Genomic DNA, 22,937 nt, shown 5'->3' with positions numbered 1-22,937 from the left:
TTATTGAAAGGAATAGTTCAACCAAAAGTGAAACTTCTCTCATTATTCACTTACCCTGATGCCATCTCAGATGTGTTTGACTGTCTTTCTTCAACAGACCACAAATGAAGATTTTTAGAAGATAGAGCTCTGTCAGGTCTTTATAATAGAAGTACACGGGTGCCAGCACGTTGAAGGTCCAAAAGTCACAATTAGACAGCATTAAAGTAATCCACTCCAGTCAATCAATTAATGTGTGCAGAAGCAAATCGATACATTTGTGTCCCAGCCCATTAGCTCTTTGCGTGCTCCATTTCGCCAAACCCACTTAGACTTACGCTATAATAACAAAACTTAATGGCCATGCCCGTGGATTTTGCGCAGTTGTAATATTGCATAGTGCTGCATTTGGCACTCTTAAAATAAGGCCCAATGGGGCATAAAAAAAACTATTACTTCTTTTGCCCCAAAAACTTTACTAAGAATATACGTGGTCCTCAGGTGAGATATACAAGTATACACTTTGTTCAAATTGCGTAACTAAAGCAACATGATGATTGTATTATTTTAAAATAAACCAATTTCCTTTCGAAAAATCTTCTCTCATAGCTCTTACTAAAAACATTTACACCTCAAAACACAAGATCACATGCTCCCACGTTTAGCAAGTGCATTTCTGCCGAAGATATAAGTGTCCTGTTTCAATTAAAAGTTAATTTTGGAGTATTCTTAGTGTATAACATTCATAAATGATTTACTACACAGCTAAATAGCCAAACAGAGGGTATTCTAGTACACTGTGGCGAGATGTTGATTCAACAACAAAATGACATTCCTGTACTTTTAAATGAATTGCTTAGAATAATAAAACAACTCTCAAGACACATACAGGTATAATCAGATATACAGCCATGCTGTTGTCCCACTTTAGATATACCAACCTCCCCTTGTTTTACCTCGTAGCATCTGAATAAAATGCTGTTTCACACATAAATCAGACTCAGCCGTGTATGCGCACAGCTTAAAATACCTTTACTATAAGGCCACCATTATGTTTGTTAATCACTTTTAATGAAGTCACAAAACAGTTCCATTAGACAACATTGGCGAAAAGTCTTTGTTGCAAGACATTCAAGCAGAACATACACTTCTTACTCAAACTCAAGTGTGCAGTGCACAACAAAACACTGGCCAAAAGGCCGAAGCTGGAATGAATTCATGGACTTTCTGTTGGTCCAGACCCAAAGCAAACACGGGTTCAAAATGTACATAACAGATGCAAAAAGCTAGTCTAATCCATCTGTTTTTGCTCAGATAGTCTTTCATTGGCAGTGCATTCCAGAATAATTGAAATATCCTTGATGCAGTCCTCCAAAAGTTCAGCTGCTCAGGTATATCTTGTTTAGAACACCTTATAAGCTACTTTGAAAGCATAGAAACAAAAACAAAAAGATCCCATTGGTAACAGCTCTAATATAGTTTGATACACAGCTCATGAAGCTGACAAAACGTTTCCAATTGTGTCCTTGGCACTCTGACTTAGCCTTTCAGGGAATTTAACCTCATATTCCACAATTAGGTCCCCACGACGGTCTGGTGATTTTGGAAGGGGAAGACCCTCCCCAGTGACACGCCGTTTCATTCCAGGACGGACAATGTCCCGAGACGTTACAGTTACCGTGCGACCATCCAATGTTGGAACATGAACTGTGCAACCGCAGAGTGCCTAAAGAAAAAAAAAGACCAGTTAATAAAAAGAAACCCAGAGGTCAAAAATATAACAGAGAGAAACTTTTAAAATAACAGTAAACTCTGTCTTACCTCTTTGAGTGTAACTTTAGCTGGATAAATGATGTCCGATCCATCTCGTCTGTACACAGGATGTGGCTTGTCCTTCACTACAAACACCACATCTGCAGGGATATTTGTCAGCGTCTCATCACCTTCTTTGGGGAAAGTAACCTTGGTTCCCTCCTTCCATCCTTTCTTCACATCCACTGTAAGGATCTTTTCTTCCGTACGTGTCGTTCTTCCATCAGGATTCAGGCGCTTGCGTGAGATCTTCATCTTCTTCGTGAAGCCAGTAAACACTTCTTCTAGACTAACCCTGATGTCATGGGTCACCGGAGGGTCCTTCTTTTTCTCCACTCTCCCACCATGCCCGCGTGTGTTAAAGGACCGGGGGAAACCACCCATGCCACCCATCCCAAAACTAGCGAAAGGGTCATCAGTTTCCATGTCCTCGTTCATGCCACCATTGCGGCCGAAAATATGTTCGAAAGAGTTCCGTCCGCCGAAAAATTCTGTAAACATTGCATGAGGGTCGCCTTGGAAAGTGTAGTTGAAATTACCACCACTGCCTCCCCCGCCAGGGGTGCCTCCCTTCAGCCCTAGATAAGAGTAAACAAAGTAATATTTTAGCTTTTTTTGAGGTCTCATATAAAGCAACCTTTTTGACCAATGAATTTCCACGAATTTGTTTATTTACTAAACGATTTTTCAAAATTCATGTCATATGACTGCAAGGGTGAATTATCATTTGTGTGTCAATACAAACGATTAAACGATTAAGCCAAAAGAATATGTCTGTCAGATGCGAACACAAGGTGTCTGCGTACAGGAGTGCTCGAGCACCGAATGCGAGTAGCCCGAATTGTTTCTAAAAGCATGTAATCTGAAAGCGCTGAATGCACAGGCACCTGGAATTATTTGCATTAATTATTTAGTCCACAAGGTGGCAACACTCACAATTGAGCAAGTTAATTTTTTTTTAATTGAAAAAAAAAAAAATTATTAATTGAATTAAATTTCAATAAAAATGAATTTCAAAAATTAATATAATTATAGTTATTTAAACTAGGGCTGCACAATTAATCGAAATAAAATCGAAACCACGATATGAACTTGTGCGATTTAATTAAATAAATAAATATTCTGCTCTCTTCAAAGTTTATTTGCGCTGCAGTCAATATTAAATTAGCGCATTATTACAGTGTTTTCAGAGCGGATCTATGTTCCACAACTCCCGCTCATAGCTCATGCTATGTCGCACTTATTACACTCCTCGCGGAAACAAGTGAAAGCGGAACTAAAATTACCAACATCCAACAAAATTAAAAAAGGAAGGAACGTACATATAATAAATATATATGAAATATTTAGTTACTATAATGCATTACTAAATTAAATATAATAAAATAATGAATAAAATTTGGTTAATTAAATGGTGACAAACTAACCAAAATGTTCACTTTAAATGTAATTACACCAATGGGTTATCAGTTCAACTTCAGTTCAACATTACGCCTCATTCTTTACGGACTATCTTATATACAGTAACGAATAATTTGTATAAGCAAACTAGTTTTTAAGGCCTTGAATAAAGAGTAACATTTATATTTAAAAATTATATTTTCTATTTATTGCATTATTCAATCAACCAACATTATTTTTTACAGCAAAAACTAGGCAACAACTATGGTTTTAGCAACAGGGAAATGTAGTTAATGGTGACATTGAGCAGAACGTTTACATATGACCAGTTTTGACAGCTGCTGATAAAACTGAAATGATCAGCATCGATTGATGAAATAAAAAGAAAATTGGAGATCGGTATCGGAATCCTGACTGGAGCATCCCTAATATTCAAGTTGACTGTTTCACAAACTAATGATGATGATTAGTGGGCTGAGATCCTGTCACAAAATGGACAAAAACACGTACATGGTGGATGGTAACATTTGAATATGAAGAACACTTTGTTTCACTGTTTATATATTTATTTGTTTGTGGTTGAACTGAAAAAAGGACTCGTTTTTTTTTTTTTTTTTTTAAGCGGGTTCAAGTGTGAAAACCCCAGCAGCCATTTTGCAGTTAAACATGTGGAAAACATAACCAACATAATTGCAATATGAATTTTTGTCTAAATCGTGCAGCCCTAATTTAAACATGTATTTACATATTAAAATTCTACAAGTATTCAGGTATATATATATATATATACACACACACACACACACACACACACACACGCACACACACATATACATATATAACGTGTATACACATATGCACATCATAAAAATATATGTTGCATATGTATATTTTTATATCAGTTTTATATTATTAGTATCATATTGAAAAGAAAATAAGTGATATCGCCCATCCCTAGCGTTCGACTACACACAAAGTTAAGCATTCGGGTCAAAACTGAAGTCTACTTTCGGCTTTACACTTATTAATGTACAAACTTCCCCAAAATGACCCTTAACGCACATACTGATGTTCACGCTGGGTTCATACAAACATGTTTACACTATACAGTAAAGCTGCGTACACACTGCCAGCGACTTTGTCGCTGCAAGTCGCCAGTGGCTGGCGGTGAAGTCGCTAGTGGGCGTTCCCACTACTGGTTGCCTAGTAACGTTTATAAATGACATTCACGGATGTCATTCCATTGCTGTTGACAGCGAATCTCTTTTCTTGCCACTAAAAACAAACATTTTGGAGGGAAAAGACTAAATATAAATGGAATCAGTACATAAAATGCTTTACATCAAAGATGAATGAGAAACAAGGCGTGCTGTTTGCCATAGCGGCGGTTTATCTGCGGCGAAAATGCAAATGCCGGTCTTTCTGGGTCCATAAAATCCCCGCGATCTCAGATACACCTTTCCACGCAGTATTTTTCTTAAAAATGTCCTTGTACGTGGGAAGAGACATATCATAGAGCACTGGGAAATTTCTAACAGCAAGAATTAGCCTTTCATCCGTCTTGATAGAGAGAGAGAGAGGGACACGTGAGCTCTCCGTCGTCTCTCCTATTGGCTGTCAGCTTCGTTAGTCGCTCCAAAGTTGAACTTTTCTCAACTTTGTCGCGTCGCTGGACACGCCCACATCTAGCGCCAACAGTCGCGACAGCTCGTGTCGCCGGAAGTCGCTGTGCTCGCATTGAAAATGAATGGTATTGATTCGCTGTTGCGCGCGATGTCGCTGGCAGTGTGTACGCACCTTAAGGCTCTATTGTTTATATAAAGTTTGTAAAGGCATTAGCTGTGATGTTTAGTGATTAATATATTGGAAAACTGGCAAGGAAAATGTGCGGTACATTTCCTCATCGTTTTGAATGGCAGAACACGGGGTGACTGAAGCTGCGTTCACACTGCCAGCTATTTAGTCGCTGCAAGTCGCCAGTGGCTGGCGGATTTGTCACTAGTGGTGTGTATGGAGAGTCTAAACAACACTGTTTCTTTACAATTAATATTATTATTAAAATATTAGGACCACGTGAGCTTTACCATATTCTCTCGTATTGGCTGTCGCTCCCGAAAGTCGCTCTTAATTTGCATTAAGTTAAAAATTAAAAAATTTCTCAACTTTGTCGCGTCGCTGGACACGCCCACATCCGGTCGCCGTCGCTCGTGTTGCCGGAAGTCGCCAGCTCTCATAGAATGAGATGAGGTCGTTTTTTCGCTGCGTGACGCTGGCAGTGTGAACGCAGCTGAACCGTTCCAGAACGTTCCGCCTATTTCTATGACGTGGGCATCAGAATCTTCCAGAAATCCGTATTCGAGTAGCCAATCAGGAAGCAGCACCATCTCGCGAGTGAACCCAAACAACCCCTGCATACTTTCCCTTAATAACTTGATACAAATTTAAGTATATTCTCCCACTATACGACACCGCACTTATAAATGGTCAGCATTTTTATTTAATCTGATAGTCGAATAATTAAGAGTCATTACCATTAGCAGAACAGCAGTTTAAATATGGCATCATTTACTCACCTTCTTCGCCAAATTTGTCGTATATGTCTTTCTTTTTCGGGTCACTCAACACGTCATAAGCTTCAGCGATCTTCTTGAACTTCTCCTCGGCGCCCGGTGCCTTGTTCTTGTCCGGATGGTATTTGAGCGCTTGTTTGCGATATGCTTTCTTTATTTCATCATCAGATGCGCCCTTCTGAATCCCCAAAACACTGTAATAATCCTTCCCCATTTTCACCATCAGGCACTAGTGTTGTTTAAACAGCAGCTTCAGGACATCCTACAGAGTTCAGTTCTCCTTACAGAAGTGTTGATGGACACTTGTTTGAAGGGTGTTGTCCGGATTGCCCTTTTCTGAAGACGTCCAGAAAGTTCGAGAAATTTCTCAAAGTCCTTGGGATTTACCGGAACCACGTGACGTTTAGCTCCGCCCATAGACCAACTTACACTGATATGAACGTTACTCAAACATAAAAACATCTATTTATGTTTAATGCACATTTAATTAACATTTCTATTACATCACACATTTCTATTACATAGATATATAATTCTAAAATAAAAATGGATCAAACTCAATTTAATTGTTACAAAAATGTGTTATATTTAAACATATATTTACATATTAAAATTCTACAAGTGTTCAGGTATATATATATATATATATATATATATATATATATATATATATATATATATATATATATATATATATATATATATCATGTGTATACACATATGCACATCATAAAAATATATGATTAAATTATATGTGAAATTAACACAATTACATCAGAAGTAACTGTAATCAAATTACTAAATAATTAAGAGTAATCCCTTATTTAACAGTAATTAATTACTTAGTAATTCATTACACCCAACACTGATTAACATGTATGTACTATACTATATACTATACATAATGATAACCATATATGAACATATATTAGATGTGTTTTGAATATATTGCCATATCTCAGATTTCTGAATAATGTAATTAAATCAAAAGACATAAATCAAATAGTAAGTGAATTCTTCCACTTTCTTTTCACTCAAATTGTGATGCTGATAATGTAATACTGTAATTTGTAATGGAAATAAAATGTATATTAAACAAGAAAATACAAAAAGTACTCAAACTCAGATTTTTTGCTATTGATAAAAATAATAAAAGAAAACAAGGTCATAATAATTTAGAATGTGTGAATCTTGATATTACGAGTTTAGGAAATTGTTAAAAATGAGACATTTTATTTTATTTTCGTATGAATAAATTATTTACACTGCAAAACATAAAAATGCAACATGTTCAACAGCGTTGTTATTACTTGAAATATTTAAAATATTATAACATTAACTCGTTTCGCCTGAATTCACCAGTAGGTGACGCTCGCTCATCATGTTTGTAGCAGTCGTACTCCTATTGGTTACATGGCAAAAATGGGCGTGTCTGGTGCAGTTCACCCAATGACAAGATCGAGCGCAAGTCACTCCCCACTCTGTTCCCATTGGATGTGCGGCATCTTCCGTTCTCACTGGTTGAACTTCGTGCTCGTTTCTCATCTGGTTGAGATCAGCAATTTAAACTGCAAATATGAAGCATTACGAGGTAAGACGTTATTACTCATTCTCAGAGTTTCTATCACTACTATAAGTTTCGGGATGTTTTATGCGGAGGGCATAAAATGAGCCGACTATGTGAAAATGAATGAAGTGTATTATTGGAGTTCACGCGACTGTGTCAGTGTGTGACATGCGCATCGGCCTAGTCGCAGATAATTAAGTCTTATGCATCAAACAAGAGCACACACGCATTCTGTCATACATTATACCGAGATCTGGAGCAGGAATTACATCTTTTCCTCTCATATGGCGAATCTTGACGGACTGGATGCATTGACACATAAGCATTGTTTGTTACATGATTGCAACATGAGGATAAAGTCTTATTGGCCTTTTAAAATCGAGATGCAATTGATGTTGCAACCTCGTCTGTACTCTTTGAATCCTACAATACAGTATCTGTTCCAGTGCCCCTCTTTTGCATTTACAATATTCGATAAGTGCCATTGAGTCGGTGTGTTTATGGGGGACTTTGATAGTATGGAAACCAGTTTCTACCACAGACACCCGGAAGTCTGGATTTCTCTGCATGAATCCACCGAAAAATATGAATGAAGAATAAAAAGAGGGCCAAATGAGGAATCTAACAGGGGCGTAGATCCGGGGGGGTGGATGGGGGAGATTACCCCAATAATCAAAACAAGCAAGTACAAACACACACATTATTTACACCATGATCGATTAATTACCCCTAATGTTCAGCCAAATCTACGCCCTTGATGACATATATGGGTAATAATGGGCGTAAAGCCATTGCTTTTATGGGGATTTGAGCAAACATTTAATAACTTTTAAAATGTTGCAGATGTAAGTTGCTAATGAGAATCCCTGAAATTGTTGGATTTATTTTGAGACAAAATACTTAATTTTCAATTTTAGTTTTCTTTAAGGTGATCTCAGGCTACGTCCACATGAATCCAGATACATTTAAACTCGGATAAATGTTATAAAATTCTATATAGAAACGATATATCAAAGTTTTTATTTTCTGCCCAGTTTGGAACGCCCAATTCCCAATGTGTCCAAGTCCTCGTGGTGGCGTAGTGACTCGCGTCAATCCGGGTAAACTCCAGGTAAAAGCATGAGTGTAACAACAGTTTTTTGGAACCCAGTTTTAATACAATTCTCAGTGGTTTTACTCCAGTAATATTCTAGTATCCCTGACGGTAGGGACAATGGCTGATCTATCATATAGATATAAACATCAGTGGTTAGTGTAGTAAAACCATGGTTAATTGTCGTAAGGTTAAACAAAACAGAAGTTTTCAAAATGCTCTCCAATGCTGCCGTCAAACTTTTTCAAAAGGTGTTCGTCCACAGTCTAAAAGTGCTTAAATCCTTTTACTGCACGTGGTCCCGGTGTAAGTTCAATGTACGGTCTGAAACGCGATTGTACTCGTGTTCTGCCACTGAAACTTCCCGCCGCCTTTGAAGGAACACAATGTGAAAGTTGTAAAGTAACATTTAGCCTATCTTTAACAATGCCTCTACAACATGGGCCTCCATCTTTCCAAGATGGCGGCCCATGGATCACATGACTGCATTTTTATACATATATTTATCCACTTAGGAATGTGTTTCAGAAAAGCTCTGTTTTTAGTATTAGGGTGGACGTGGCATAAATGAAACGTTTTTTAATTACTGTCCAATAGGTGACCCCCACCCATAAAAATAATAAATTTGTTACGAACAGTGTTGGGTGTAATTGGATTACAAAGTAATTACTGTAATCTGATTACTTTTAGGCACAAAATGTAGTATAACACATTATATTTTAAATTCTTGTAATCAGATTACAATGAAAATAATTACTTTTAAGTACATTTCTTGGGTTACAAATATTTGTAAAATAGTATTATTTTAATGTAGGGCTGGGCAATATCACAATATTCTTTTTCATATCGTTCGATATCGATATTTATTACGATATACATTCGTATTTACACATTGCATATTGTTTTGTAATAAGGCGTTCTGGAACCATGATAACTTATGCGGCGCTTCGTGTCTACTCGCATGCAGGGAAAAGAGGCAATGCGTGCAGAGCGGGACAGGGCATAAATGAAGCGTGTTCGATGCTAAAGAAAAATAATCAAGAATACAGCTCGGAAAGATCAGATCTGGTGTACACGGCACTGTTGTTTTGTCGCGCCTCTCACTAGAGACGATAAGAGGGCGTAACCGTCGTCGTGATGCCTTGCGGTCCGGATGGAATCAATCCGGGGTCCGGACCCGGGCCGCCATGATTGCCGTAGCCTAATCGTTACATCATACGGTCTGAGAAAGCTGAACTGCTTGGGTTTTTAGTGACACGCACCTGATCGTCTAGATATAGAACACAGGATAAATATCGAAAATTACTCAAAAGCTTTTCATCGATATCATGGAATTTTTTATCGCGATAAATATTGAGATCGGTTTATCACTCAGCCCTGTTTTAAGGTGAATGAATTTGTTCATATGTGTGTCTGTTTGCATTTCGGTGACAGTTGAAGGTGTGTGACAAGGAACATGGAGAAAATAGACTTATTATTATTTAGAATTATATAAGTGTTTTAGAAAGTAATTAAAAGTAAAGTAATTAGTAATGTGACCCAACACTGGTTATAAAGAATGCTCACAGTGGACTCAACTTGACTGATCCATCAATATTCAATAAAATTACATTTATTTTTTTCAAACTTTGATGCCTTTTGCGACAAAAAAAGCAAATTTTTCTTAAGGGGTGACTTTAGCCCCAGTTGTATCCCATAAAAAAAAAATATGCATAGTTGCATTAGGGTCCGTTCACACCAGATACGTTCTTGCGCTCAAATATTAGAAGCATCACAATGGAAGGAAACGAAAGCAGGAGTCTCGAGACGCTGTGCCAGACGCTGAAAACACGCAGAGACATGGCGCAACGCTCAAAGACATCAATCAAGGGTTTACATACAGAACAAATATTTTAAAACTATTTTTATGATTTACGCAATTTTAATTTCATAATAAAATTCAACTGTGTAATTTCTAACAAAATTATATGAATGAACCTTAAAGTATTTGGTTAATAAAACATTTTGAGTGTAAAAAAAACCTATTCTAAGCTGCACAGATGGATGAAAAAACACATTTGGCGTGAACAACCCCTTACATTGTTAACGCATGGAAGCCACTCACCCGCTCTTCTTCTGAAACGGTGCAAAATGAAAGGTTGACCACAGCAGTCCTTTCTCCTGTCAGTAGTTCTGCATTTCACCAACCCTAAACTTTGCATTTCCCCCATAATGCTGGTGTTGGTTTTGTCGGTGGTGACCTCTCTATATGTCAGTGGGATTCCTTCAGTGTCATTTGCTCATGCCTTTCCAAGTTATTCTCTCTGTCTCCCCCCACGAGTTATAATTAGCTCAGGGAGGACTGGGGAGCGGTGCAGCCTTGGAGGAGCACAAGATTAGTTTTCTGTTTCTGTATTTCTTTTTAATGTGAGAGAGAAAGAATAGGTCCATTGGTATATTCAAGGGGTTTGAGAGAAATAAGAAGATGCAAGTTTTTATTATTTGTTTGTACATGTGTTTTTTTAGGGGGTGTGGGGCTAGTAACCAAATGTAGCCCTAAACAAGAGGGTGAGAACATAGAGAAAGGGAAGGGTTAATTTAAGGAGAAAGAGGGAGAGAGAGGGGTGTGGGCACAGACAGAGAGATTTATTTCCACAGCTGGCAGTAAAGCTTCTGTCCCGCACTCACTTAGTGCTGTGGTTTTCAAGGGGGCAAGAGAGGGACTATAAAGAGAGAAACAAAACGAGAAAGTGGAGGAATAAAGAGATAAAATGGATACCTTGGCTTTAGAGGCCACACAGCCCAAAAAGGCTCCGAACGGAGCATTGGCAGGAGTGCCCGGATCACACACCCCTGCCAAACGCAAACCTGCTAAAAAAACTAAGAAAGCTGTGGTCTTTTTTGAGGTGGAGATTCTGGACGCCAAGACGAAGGACAAGCTCTGCTTCCTGGACAAGGTAAGAAATGAACCTTCTATCTAAATGAACTTACTATCTCATAATTGCTATCTCATAATTATGACTTTATGACACCTTTGTCATGTGTCGGAAACAGGCTAGAAAGGTACAAATAAATAAATGGTCACCAGTCACTGTATCTAGAAATGTACACATACTCTGATGCATTTCTATACATTTTAACCTATACTCTTGATGCTGGAAAATAAAAATAATTATAATAATTTAGTCTGTTCACCCTTAGTTTATTAACTAATGAGTTCAAATAGAAACACAAACTTTTTCCTGTGGAACATGTTATATTCTCAACTGTACAGGAAAATGCCATAACCTTACACACAGGACTCAGGGTTGCGGTGTACTCTTGCTTGGATGTGTGTGTCTGACTATATAGTCACTAACGGTCTTGCTGTAGTTGTCTTAGTAAGAGGGTGCCTGTCATGAGGGCTCTAGAGTGTCAGGATCCACTCTGCAGGATTATCTGGGATTGTGACTGTATGTCTTCGGATTAACTGTTGCACTTCCCAGTAATTTCACTGCCAACTGCTGTTGTGACTTAACAGTGGAATGGTTGTATTTTATGATGTCATCCAGAGAAGGAATATTTCTTAGTGAGCAGACCTAAATCACTGAAGAGTTGAAGTGGTCCCAGAACTATTTGGACAGTTAAGTATTTTCATATTGTCTGAATTCCATTGCATTCAATAACAAAATATCAATCCTAGTGGGGCCATTTCAACTCTACCAGAGATCCCAGCTAGAAATATATGGGGAAATATATTAAATGCAATGGACCACTAATTCCTGAATAATCCATTATTTTGAAGAGGGGGTCAAAATGTCAATTTTCACCATTTTGGAGGACTCATTGAACCACAACACTCCTTGTTGCATTATATGACAATGCTGTGAGTCCAAACGTTGGGGGAAAAACTTTTTTTGTGTGTTGTTTTCCAAAGTTGGAGTGCCTATAACTCAATAAGTATTAAAGATATCTTAATATCTTTTTAGATTCTGGTGCAGAACAAACTTTTCTTTTGGCTTCTCCATTTATATGGCCCTTACTGGTTGAATTCCAGAGATATGGGGCTCTTAGTTTGGCTCTATGCGTAAATTGTTAAATTTTACACACTTGCAATGGTCAAAAACCAAATGTTGCTTTCTCTTCAGAAAAAGTAGAAACAAACTCAAAAATTGCTGTGGGGGAAATTTGGTTGATTTGACATGGAATAATACAGTAGCGAATACATTTTGTCTTTATTTTGAACTGTATTGTTTTATCATTTTAACCTAACAAACTTTTGCTGAAATGTTTTGATTTATAAGTGTGCTTTCCTTCAATGGTGTAATGGACTCTGAAAGCACACACACACAAGTGTCTGACTATAGCATCTTACTTCATATACAAGCATGTATTTACTGTTTGTTTCTAGATCCATGTTGAATTAAAATCCAGACATGTGTTAAGCCTCAAGTGAGACTGTTTGGTCTTTGGGATATCTGGTCAGTTGTCTGTGTTTGTGTTTGTTTGGTGTTTTGTGTCTCTCAGAATGGCAGCTACATTAACATCGCCTGGGGACTGTTGCCATAGCGGCTAAATTGACCCTTCGTTGCACACACACAGAGTGTTTATGTTTGTTTGTTTGTTTGTTTGGCAGGTTGAGCCCAATGCCACTATCGGGGAAATCAAATCCATGTTCCACAAGAACCGTGAGTCTAAATGAATATTATTGACAATACTTGTCTTATGACACTTTATTAGTAAAGAAAATATCTAATGACCTAATTAATCAACACTTTATTCTGTTGGTCAGAATCATGCATTGCTTTGGCATAAAACAACAGTGTTAATTGTGAAGGGGCTTCCAGGTTTTGTGATGTACAGGTTTATTTACACTCACCTAAAGGATTATTAGGAACACCTGTTCAATTTCTCATTAATGCAATTATCTAATCAACCAATCACATGGCAGTTGCTTCAATGTATTTAGGGGTGTGGTCCTGGTCAAGACAATCTCCTGAACTCCAAACTGAATGTCAGAATGGGAAAGAAAGGTGATTTAAGCAATTTTGTGCGTGGCATGGTTGTTGGTGCCAGACGGGCCGGTCTGAGTATTTCACAATCTGCTCAGTTACTGGGATTTTCACGCACAACCATTTCTAGGGTTTACAAAGAATGGTGTGAAAAGGGAAAACATCCAGTATGCGGCAGTCCTGTGGGCTGAAAATGCCTTGTTGATGCTAGAGGTCAGAGGAGAATGGGCCGACTGATTCAAGCTGATAGAAGAGCAACTTTGCCTGAAATAACCACTCGCTACAACCGAGGTATGCAGCAAAGCATTTGTGAAGCCACAACACGCACAACCTTGAGGCGGATGGGCTACAACAGCAGAAGACCCCACCGGGTACCACTCATCTCCACTACAAATAGGAAAAAGAGGCTACAATTTGCAAGAGCTCACCAAAATTGGACAGTTGAAGACTGGAAAAATGTTGCCTGGTCTGATGAGTCTCGATTTCTGTTGAGACATTCAGATGGTAGAGTCAGAATTTGGCGTAAACAGAATGAGAACATGGATCCATCATGCCTTGTTACCACTGTGCAGGCTGGTGGTGGTGGTGTAATGTGTGGGGGATGTTTTCTTGGCACACTTTAGGCCCCTTAGTGCCAATTGGGCATCGTTTAAATGCCACGGCCTACCTGAGCATTGTTTCTGACCATGTCCATCCCTTTATGGCCACCATGTACCCATCCTCTGATGGCTACTTCCAGCAGGATAATGCACCATGTCACAAAGCTCGAATCATTTCAAATTGGTTTCTTGAACATGACAATGAGTTCACTGTACTAAAATGGCCCCACAGTCACCAGATCTCAACCCAATAGAGCATCTTTGGGATGTGGTGGAACGGGAGCTTCGTGCCCTGGATGTGCATCCCACAAATCTCCATCAACTGCAAGATGCTATCCTATCAATATGGGCCAACATTTCTAAAGAATGCTTTCAGCACCTTGTTGAATCAATGCCACGTAGAATTAAGGCAGTTCTGAAGGTGAAAGGGGGTCAAACACAGTATTAGTATGTGTTCCTAATAATCCTTTAGGTGAGTGTATACTGTTCTTTAGTATTTATTATCTCTTATGTGTTTGTTTCAGATCCACAGTGGTATCCGGCCAGACAGTCCATTCGCTTGGATGCCAGTATGTTCTGAACTTCCTCATCATGAAAACACTTGAGTTGATGTTCTCAGAAATGCTGTGATTGAACCAGAGTTTTATAGTTAATATGAGAAGAGATTCGAAAGTTCTTGCAGACTTCTACTACACTTCAAATCCAAATCTAAGAGTAACACTTGATCAAAAGATTTGTTTCTGTTTTGAAGATGTGGTTATTCAGTAGAAATGCACCGGTGTGTTGGACATTGGACGATTGTTTAAAAACCGCTAATGATCAGGGACGGTTATTTCCTGTCAGAAGTGGTCGTAAAAATGCATTGGACAATTAACCTTAAACTAACAACTCCTAAATGTATCTTGTGTGGAATGACATTGAATTGGGTGACAAATAAGTATTGCACTGCAAGAACTTCACAAATATGATGTGTTTGTGGCTAATTCAGGTGTGTAATAAATTATCAGTCATTTGAAACAGGGTAACATTAAAAAATCAGAACCAAACTATCGGTATCTGCAGTTGTTGTTGTAATCGAATATCGTATCGGTGCATTGCTATGCACTTGCCACTAAGTGTTTGCTAGGGCATATTTTTGTTGAAATGAGGGTTTAAATTAGTTGACATTTGGCTGTGGGCTTGTGCTGCAGAGGGGAAGTCATTGAAGGATGAAGACGTGCTGCAGCACCTGCCTGTGGGAACAACAGCAACCTTCTACTTCAGAGACCTGGGAGCCCAGATCAGCTGGGTCACGGTAGAGACCACACAAACACACACACATCTCATACACTCATAGAAAGCGTCACTGACATATTGTACCAGTCAAACATTTGGAGACGTCATTCATTCCTTATCATTAGGGTTCAATCAGTCCAATTAATTATCTAAAAGATGATGTGTAAGAAAAATAATGAATGCAATGAATCATGTCGGCCGGAGTGTAATCAGGAATATTCCTACCATCGGTGCAATTCAAGCTTGAAGTACCACCTGTTTTCAGCAGGGGGCAGTAAGTGAAACTCCAGCTGTTTAGTCAATTCGCAGAGAACAAACCAAACTCAGGTTTGTTTGTTTGTTTGTTTGTTTGAAGAAACTGGCCTTTAATGAGTTAATCCTGTCAATATAGTGTTTATTATGTGCATTTGCACGTGTCTCTGTTAGATTCACTGTGTGTTCATTTGTGTCTCTTTACTGGTCCATTTAGCGCCTGACTTCTAATCTCTGAAAGAGATTGAGATATTTATATAACCTCTGTGGAAACATGTGAATGTGCTTCCTACAGCAGAGGAACTGAACACATGGGTGTTTATACAAACGCTCATGTGTTATTGCTCTTTGTGTTTCAGGTGTTTTTGACCGAGTATGCCGGACCTCTGCTGATTTATCTGATGTTTTACTTCCGAGTTCCTTTTATTTATGCTTCTAAATATGACTTCACTACCAGCAAACACTGGGTCGTACAGTAAGTCCCAACTGAACCCTAAAGCAACAAACACAGAGACATAAATTAAAATGCAATTAATTTAGCTTGAACTGCTTAACATACCAACTTCAGTCAAACTTTGTTTCATCTTAAAAATTAAGATTTTCCATTAATAATCTAGATTGACGTAATTGTACTTGGGATTGGTCTTCATTTTCACATTTATTTGCCATGCCATGATATCAGAAGTATGATATTAATATCTACTGATTGTGTTTGATGTTTGTAGTTTGGCATGTATGTGTCACTCCTTCCACTACGTTAAGAGACTTCTAGAAACACTGTTCGTCCATCGCTTCTCCCATGGGACAATGCCGCTGCGCAACATCTTCAAGGTGAGCGCAATGACTCCTATGATCAAAAACAGTGTCTTTGAACAAGCCGTTCAGGTTTGCTGCCCCTTATGATGTCAAAAAGGGAAAGGTACCACCCACGGCTGGTGAAGAGATCTGCCCGAGTAGTTTAGATCCGCCATCATTAAAACCTGAGCGAGCAGCGCACAGTCCGCCATATTTATCTCCTAGCTAGAGCCGCTTGTGCTAATGCCATAGCAATGAAGCTGTCGCTCTGTTTAGGTTACGATATAAACCGATTTACGTCCTCCACAGTCCCGCATGAGCGGTCATGCAATGAAGATTTTCCGTGTGATAAAACCAGCCATTATTCAAAATCGATTATGAAACGATAGTGGTATTTTTGACAACTATAGCTGTTTGTCATTGGACCAGCAGGAAAGGCACAGCCCACTTACAGAAAGGGGTGTGGGGAGCAGCAGCTCATTTGCATTGACTGATCCTTAACATTCGGAAGTGTTTAACCCCTAGATGTCATCACAATCCTCCAGAACAGTTTTTTTTGTGGGGATTTCCCAATGCGCTCTAAGTCCTCGTGGTGGCGTAGTGACTCGCCTCAATCCGGGTGGTGGAGGACGAATCCCAGCTACCTTCCCGTCTGAGACCTTTCAATCCACGCATCTTGTCACGTGACTTGTTGAGCACGTTACCGCGGAGACGTAACGCATGTGGAGACTTCATGCCACCCACCGCGGCATCCACGCACAACTCGTTACACGCCCCACCGAGAGCAAGAACCACTTTATAGTGACCACGAGGAGGTTACCCCATGTGACTCTACCCTCCCTAGCAACCGGGCCAATTTGGTTGCTTAGGAGAACTGGCTGGAGTCACTCAGCACGCCCTGGATTCAAACTAGCGAACTAACTCCAGGGGTGGTAGCCAGCGTCTTTACCAATGAGCTACCCAGGCCTCCCCCCGCCAGAACAGTTTGAGAGCCGACGCTTCCAGATATACAGAGGCTGGCGGCATTTGGGCATTGCAGCCCATTTCAGCCCTCATTTTATCAGATGTCCTGGCAGCATTTTAGAAAACGAGGTACAGTTGCGGCATAAACACAAGGCGGCATGACGTAGTGGATGGAAACACGCAACGGTTTAGTTGAATTTTTAGAAATACGCTTAAAAAAAACGAGAAACATTTTGATGGAAACACAGCTACTAATTATAATGTCCAAAGTTAAAAAGATGATATCTTATAAATGTAACAATGTACAAAACTTGAAGGATTATTCAGTATGGTATCTGGTTGTTTCTTGAACTTTTAGCAGTGTGAATTTCCTGAAAGTTGAACATTTTCACACAATGAAGATTGAAATTAGTAATGGACCGATCTATCTGTGTGTGTGTGTGTGTGTGTGTGTTGCAGAATTGCACATACTACTGGGGATTTGCTGCTTGGATGGCGTATTACATCAACAACCCGCTCTACACACCGCCAAGTGAGTCCTTATTCTGCACATACTTGCAGCTTATTCTAGATAAGAGCTGCCCATTTACAAAGGAAGAGACCATCTGAGAGACATGTCGTTTATGGACGAGTCAATCTGAAATCCATGATACAAAATGAATATAGATCAGCCTTTAACACAACTTTGAGACATTTGAGACTAGTGTCTATCAGATGGAGGTGTCCTGATAATATTACTGCTCCGCAGTTTCCTGTATGTGAATGTCCCTTTGAAATGTGTGTTGAGTTCTCCAGTCATGCTTGTTTGTGTTGCAGTCTATGGAGAACAGCAGATCAGACTCGCCCTTATTGTATTCCTGGTGAGTTATTCAGGATCAGTGTTAATATAACTGCTCAAGCTGATCTCAGGTCTGAGCTCAGGACTGATGTTTTCATTATTGCTACAGTTCTGTCAGATTGGAAACTTCTCCATCCATATTGCCCTGAGAAATCTCCGACCACCAGGTAAAGTTTTTCATAGCGTACACCATTAATATCCGATCTATTTCTGTTGTATATAGTTTGTATATTTTCTGTATGTATGGAATGCTTAATGTAAAAATATATATTTATTGAGTGATTATTGAATGGAACGTTTACGACAGCGGAAGTTCACACTGCTGCAGCATCAAGCTCTTCAAAAGTGAAACACTTTCTTCGCTCCGCACAGTGAAAAAATAATAGTTTCGTCCTGCACCAAGTCAAGCGGATATTTCAAGATTACAATTGCAGCTTCTAGGTTGCTCAGCGAGTATTGACGTTGACTATCACACCTGGAGTCGTGAGTTTGAATCCAGGGCGTGCTGAGTGACTCCAGTCAGGTCTCCTTAGCAACCAAATTGTCCCGGTTGCTAGGGAGGGTAGAGTCACATGGGGTAACCAAATTGGGCCGGTTGCTAGGGAGGGTAGAGTCACATGGGGTAACCTCCTCGTGGTGGTGATTAGTGGTTCTTGCTCTCAATGGGGCGTGTGGCGAGTTGTGTGGATCGCGGAGAGTAGCAAGAGCTATTTCTGTCCAAATCCAAGTGAAGTGTACATGCCTTTTGCTCTGCCGATCGCGCAGATGTTTTGACTGTAATAATTGTAATAGAAATGTTTCCAAACTTCTCTTATTTGTCTTATTGACAAATTCATCCAGATCTGACAAGAGCCTTTAAAGGGATCGTTCACCCAAAAATTTTAATTCTCATTATTTACTCACCCTCATGCCACCCCAGATGTGTATGACTTTCTTTCATCTGCTGAACACAAATTAAGATTTTTAGAAGAATTTCTCAACTCTTTTGGTCCATACAATGCAAGTGAATGGGTGCCAACACTTAAAAGCTAAAAAAATCACATAAAGGCAGCATAAATTAATCTGTAAGACTCCAGTGGTTAAATCAATATCTTCAGAAGTGTGGTTAAGAAACAGATCACTTTCACATTCTTCTTCTTGTGTTTTTGGTTATTCACATTCTTCTCTGCATATCGCCCCCTACTGGGCTGACAGAAGAACTTCTAGCAAAAAGTGACTTAAATATTGATCTGTTTCTCACCCACACCTGTCATATCTCTTCTGAAGACACGGATTTAACTACTGGAGTCTTATGGATTACTTTTATGCACTTTTTGGACCTTCAAAGTTCTGGTCACCATTCACTTGCCTTGTATGGACCTACAGAGCTGAAATATTCTTCTAAAAATCTTCATTTGTGTTCAGCAGAAGAAAGTAAGTCACACATCTGGGTGGAATGAGGGTGAGTAAATGATGAGATAATCTTAATTTTTGGTTGTACTGTCCCTTTAAAGTGATAGCTCAGCCATCATTTTATATTCTGTCATCATTTCTCTACCCTCATGTTGTTCCAAACCCCTGTGACCTTCTGTATTCTGTGGAACACAAAATATGTTAGAAAGAATGTTAGAGACTGTCAGACAGGTTCCATTAACTTTCAAAATATGGAGATAAAATGAACATTCACTGAAAGTAAATAGTGACTCAGGCAAACATTATTGTGTTGCATGGAAGAAATAAAGTCATACAGGACTGGAACAACAAGATGGTGAATGATGACAGAATTTCCATTAATAATAATATTAATTCTGTAGTACATGTTCAATGTGTATTATGTAATGGAATATGTGAAAGTAACGAGTTACTCACTACTTGAGTACTCTTTAAATTGGATACTTTGTTACTCAAGTAATTATTTATGTTAGTACTTTTACTTCTATTTGAGTAATTATTTTTTAAAGTAATTGTAATTTTACTTGAGGGCAGTTTTTAGCTACTCTACCCACCTCTGGCAGTATATATATATATATAGTATACTGTCTTAATGGCATCATGCACATATGCATTTCCAGCATCTAAAAAACCGTGATCACTATTTTGGTTATTTGTGCAATTTGTTGATTTCCTGCAATTCACTGTTGCTGTTTTCAGTCCATCATGAGCATTAAAGTTTGTGTTTATCTCTCCTGTGCAGGATCTAAAACCAGGAAGATCCCGTACCCGACTAAAAACCCCTTTACCTGGATCTTTCTGCTCGTCTCATGCCCCAACTACACTTATGAGGTCAGGAAGAGCTCCATGGTCCACACAGTGCGTTCAGAAAGTATTCATTCACATTTTGTTATGTTGCAGTCTTATGCTAAAATGCTTTATTTATTTCACATCAATCTACACTCCATACCACATGATGACAAAGCAAAAACTGATTTTTGATAACTGCAAATGTATTAAAAAGAAAAAACTGAAATATTGCATTGACATAAGTATTCAGACCCTTAACTCAGTACTTAGTTGAAGCAACTTTGGCAGCGATGACAGACTCAAGTCACTTGGATTTGGGAATTTTCTGCCATTCTTCTCTGCGGATCCTCTTAAGCTCTGTCAGGTTGGATGGGGAGCGTCTGTGGACAGCCATTTTCAGGTCTCAACAGAGATGTTCGATTAGGTTCAAGTCCGGGCTCTGGCTGGGCCACTCAAGGACATTCACAGAGTTGTCCCTAAACCATTCTTGCATTGTCTTGGCTGTGTGCTTAGGGTCGTTGTCCTGTTGGAAGGTGAAGCTTTGGCCCAGTCTGAGGTCCTGAGAACTCTGGAGCAGGTTTTCTTTAAGGATATCTCTGTATTTTGCTGCATTCAGCTTTCCTTCATCCCTGACCAGTCCCCGCCGCTGAAAAAGACCCCTACAGCGGGATGCTTCCACCATCATGCTTTACCGTTGGGATGGTATTGTGCAGGTGATGAGTGGTGTCTGGTTTCCTACAGACATGATACTTGGCAAAACAGTTAATTATTCGTTTCCTCAGACCAGATAATCTTGTTTCTCATAGTCTGAGAGTCCTTTAGGTGCTTCGTTATGTGTCTTGCACTGAGCCGGCTTCCGGCCAGATCGGTGGAGTGTTGCAGTGATGGTCGTCCTTCTGCATGTTTCTCCCACCTCCACACATGATCTCTGGAGCTCAATCAGAGTGACCATCGGGTTCTTGGTCACCTCTCTCACCAAGACCCTTCTCCCACAATTGCTCGGTTTGGCCGGGCGGCCAGCTCTAGGAAGAGTCCTGGTTGTTCCAAACTTCTTCCATTTTAAGAATTATGGAGGCCACTGTACTCTTGGGAACCTTCAATGCTGCCGAAACTATTTTGTAGCCTTCCCCAGACCTGTGCCGTGACCCAAATCTGTCTCTGAGCTCCGCAGACAGTTCCAGTCATGCTTGAATTTTTGCTCTGATATGCATTTTCAGCTGTGGGATCTTATATAGACCGATGTGACTTTCCAAATCATGTCCAATCAGTTGAATTTGCCACAGGTGGACTCCAGTCAAAGTGTAGAAACATCTCAAAGATAACCCAGAGAAGTGGGATGCACCTGAGCTACATATCAAGTGTCATGGCGAAGGGACTGAATACGTATTTCAATGTGATAAATCAGTTTTTGCTTTGTCATTATGGGGTATAGAGTGTAGACTGATGTGAAACAAATAATTTAAAGCATTTTAGCATAAGGCTGCAATGTAAACAAAATGTGGGGAAAAAAGAAGGGGTCTGATTACTTTCTGAATACACTGTATTTATGCATAACTGATCGTGGATTATTAACTGAATATTCTCCTGTGTGTGTGTGTGTGAACACAGTTGGGCTCATGGCTGGGCTTCACTCTGATGACCCAGTGTCTGCCCGTGGCCGCCTTCACCCTGGTGGGCTTCATCCAGATGACCGTCTGGGCGAAAGGAAAGCACCACAGCTACCTGAAGGAGTTCCGCGACTATCCCAAACTCCGCTCGCCAATTCTGCCCTTTATCCTGTAGGACAGTCATGCCGTGTTCCTCGTCTTTTAACCCTATAAATCATCCCTCTTTTATACTGTATCTCCCTCTTTTTCAAACATCTTTCCTAAAGTCTCCAAGCACTGAATAACGTCATATCTGCCTGATCTCCTGGAACGGACTGATAATGAATCGCTCTTTTGAAAGCCCATATTGGTTGGATGTTTAGATTTGTCCATGTAGTCTACAGGGTTTGGGTTTGGGGTTAAACATGTATTTAGTGTCCCGTTGGAGCTTATTTGCACTCGGCTACTGAGAATCATTCTGTATTCTGAGTCTAGTACAATGCATTGATTACTTTGCTGCCTGTAAGTAAATGTTTTGCTCATTGGGAAACCGCTCAGTAACCAATCAAACGCTGAGTTAACAAGAGGACCTGCAGTAACCGGTCAAAGACCACTGATAGTATTCAGCACTGTAGAAACAAGTTTCTTCTAATGTACTGTACATGTGAAGCTAAACATCACTTATCACACACTCTTGCTGATATTGTGTTGATCTAACAGAATAATTTATATAAAACAAGTAATAAAAATCAGTGTCTTGTGCTTTGTCCAAATGTTATTTACAGGGGATAGTTTACATCCAGAATATTGGTGTTTCTTCAACTTCCGGCACTTTTTGCACTGTGGATTTCTAGAAATTATAGTCTCATTAAAAAATGTTCCACAATCTCACTATTTGTTTTGTATTGGTCTACTAATAATGTTGAATAGTGTACAGACGAAATGTCGACTGAAGCCAAGTTTTGTTGAAGATTGCCCGAGGTTGTCTTTCAAAATCTTCTCGTAGTCTTCCTTTTT

The 22,937-nt window shown here is 39.4% G+C and overlaps 2 protein-coding genes across 3 annotated transcripts; one reads left to right on the top strand and one right to left on the bottom strand.

The window, feature by feature from the left end:
- Positions 1-779: 779 nt before the first annotated feature.
- On the bottom strand, positions 780-6,153 carry LOC127644025 (dnaJ homolog subfamily B member 1-like). Its single transcript, XM_052127023.1, has 3 exons — positions 5,766-6,153; positions 1,801-2,369; positions 780-1,705 (listed from the first exon to the last, which is right to left on the bottom strand). Exons 1-3 carry the CDS (start codon positions 5,983-5,985, stop codon positions 1,472-1,474), a joined length of 1,023 nt encoding a protein of 340 aa, XP_051982983.1. The 5' UTR covers positions 5,986-6,153; the 3' UTR covers positions 780-1,471.
- A 1,091-nt stretch (positions 6,154-7,244) lies between these two features.
- On the top strand, positions 7,245-22,825 carry LOC127644359 (very-long-chain enoyl-CoA reductase-like). 2 transcript variants are annotated; one of them, XM_052127502.1, is made up of 12 exons: positions 7,245-7,353; positions 11,308-11,358; positions 13,017-13,068; positions 14,516-14,560; positions 15,182-15,285; positions 15,878-15,993; positions 16,244-16,349; positions 17,736-17,808; positions 18,093-18,136; positions 18,224-18,281; positions 20,288-20,376; positions 21,943-22,825. In XM_052127502.1, the coding sequence occupies exons 1-12, from the start codon at positions 7,339-7,341 to the stop codon at positions 22,114-22,116; spliced, it is 927 nt and encodes a 308-aa protein (XP_051983462.1). In that variant the 5' UTR covers positions 7,245-7,338; the 3' UTR covers positions 22,117-22,825. The 2 variants fall into 2 exon arrangements, with proteins under 2 accessions (XP_051983462.1, XP_051983461.1); XM_052127501.1 differs by lacking the exon at positions 7,245-7,353 and having other exon boundaries at positions 10,835-11,358.
- Positions 22,826-22,937: the final 112 nt, after the last annotated feature.

Source organism: Xyrauchen texanus, chromosome 5 (assembly GCF_025860055.1).
Source record: "Xyrauchen texanus isolate HMW12.3.18 chromosome 5, RBS_HiC_50CHRs, whole genome shotgun sequence".
In the NCBI taxonomy this organism is placed as follows: Eukaryota; Metazoa; Chordata; class Actinopteri; order Cypriniformes; family Catostomidae; genus Xyrauchen; species Xyrauchen texanus.
Note: the sequence above shows the minus strand (reverse complement) of the source record. Positions and strands in the feature narration are given on the sequence as shown.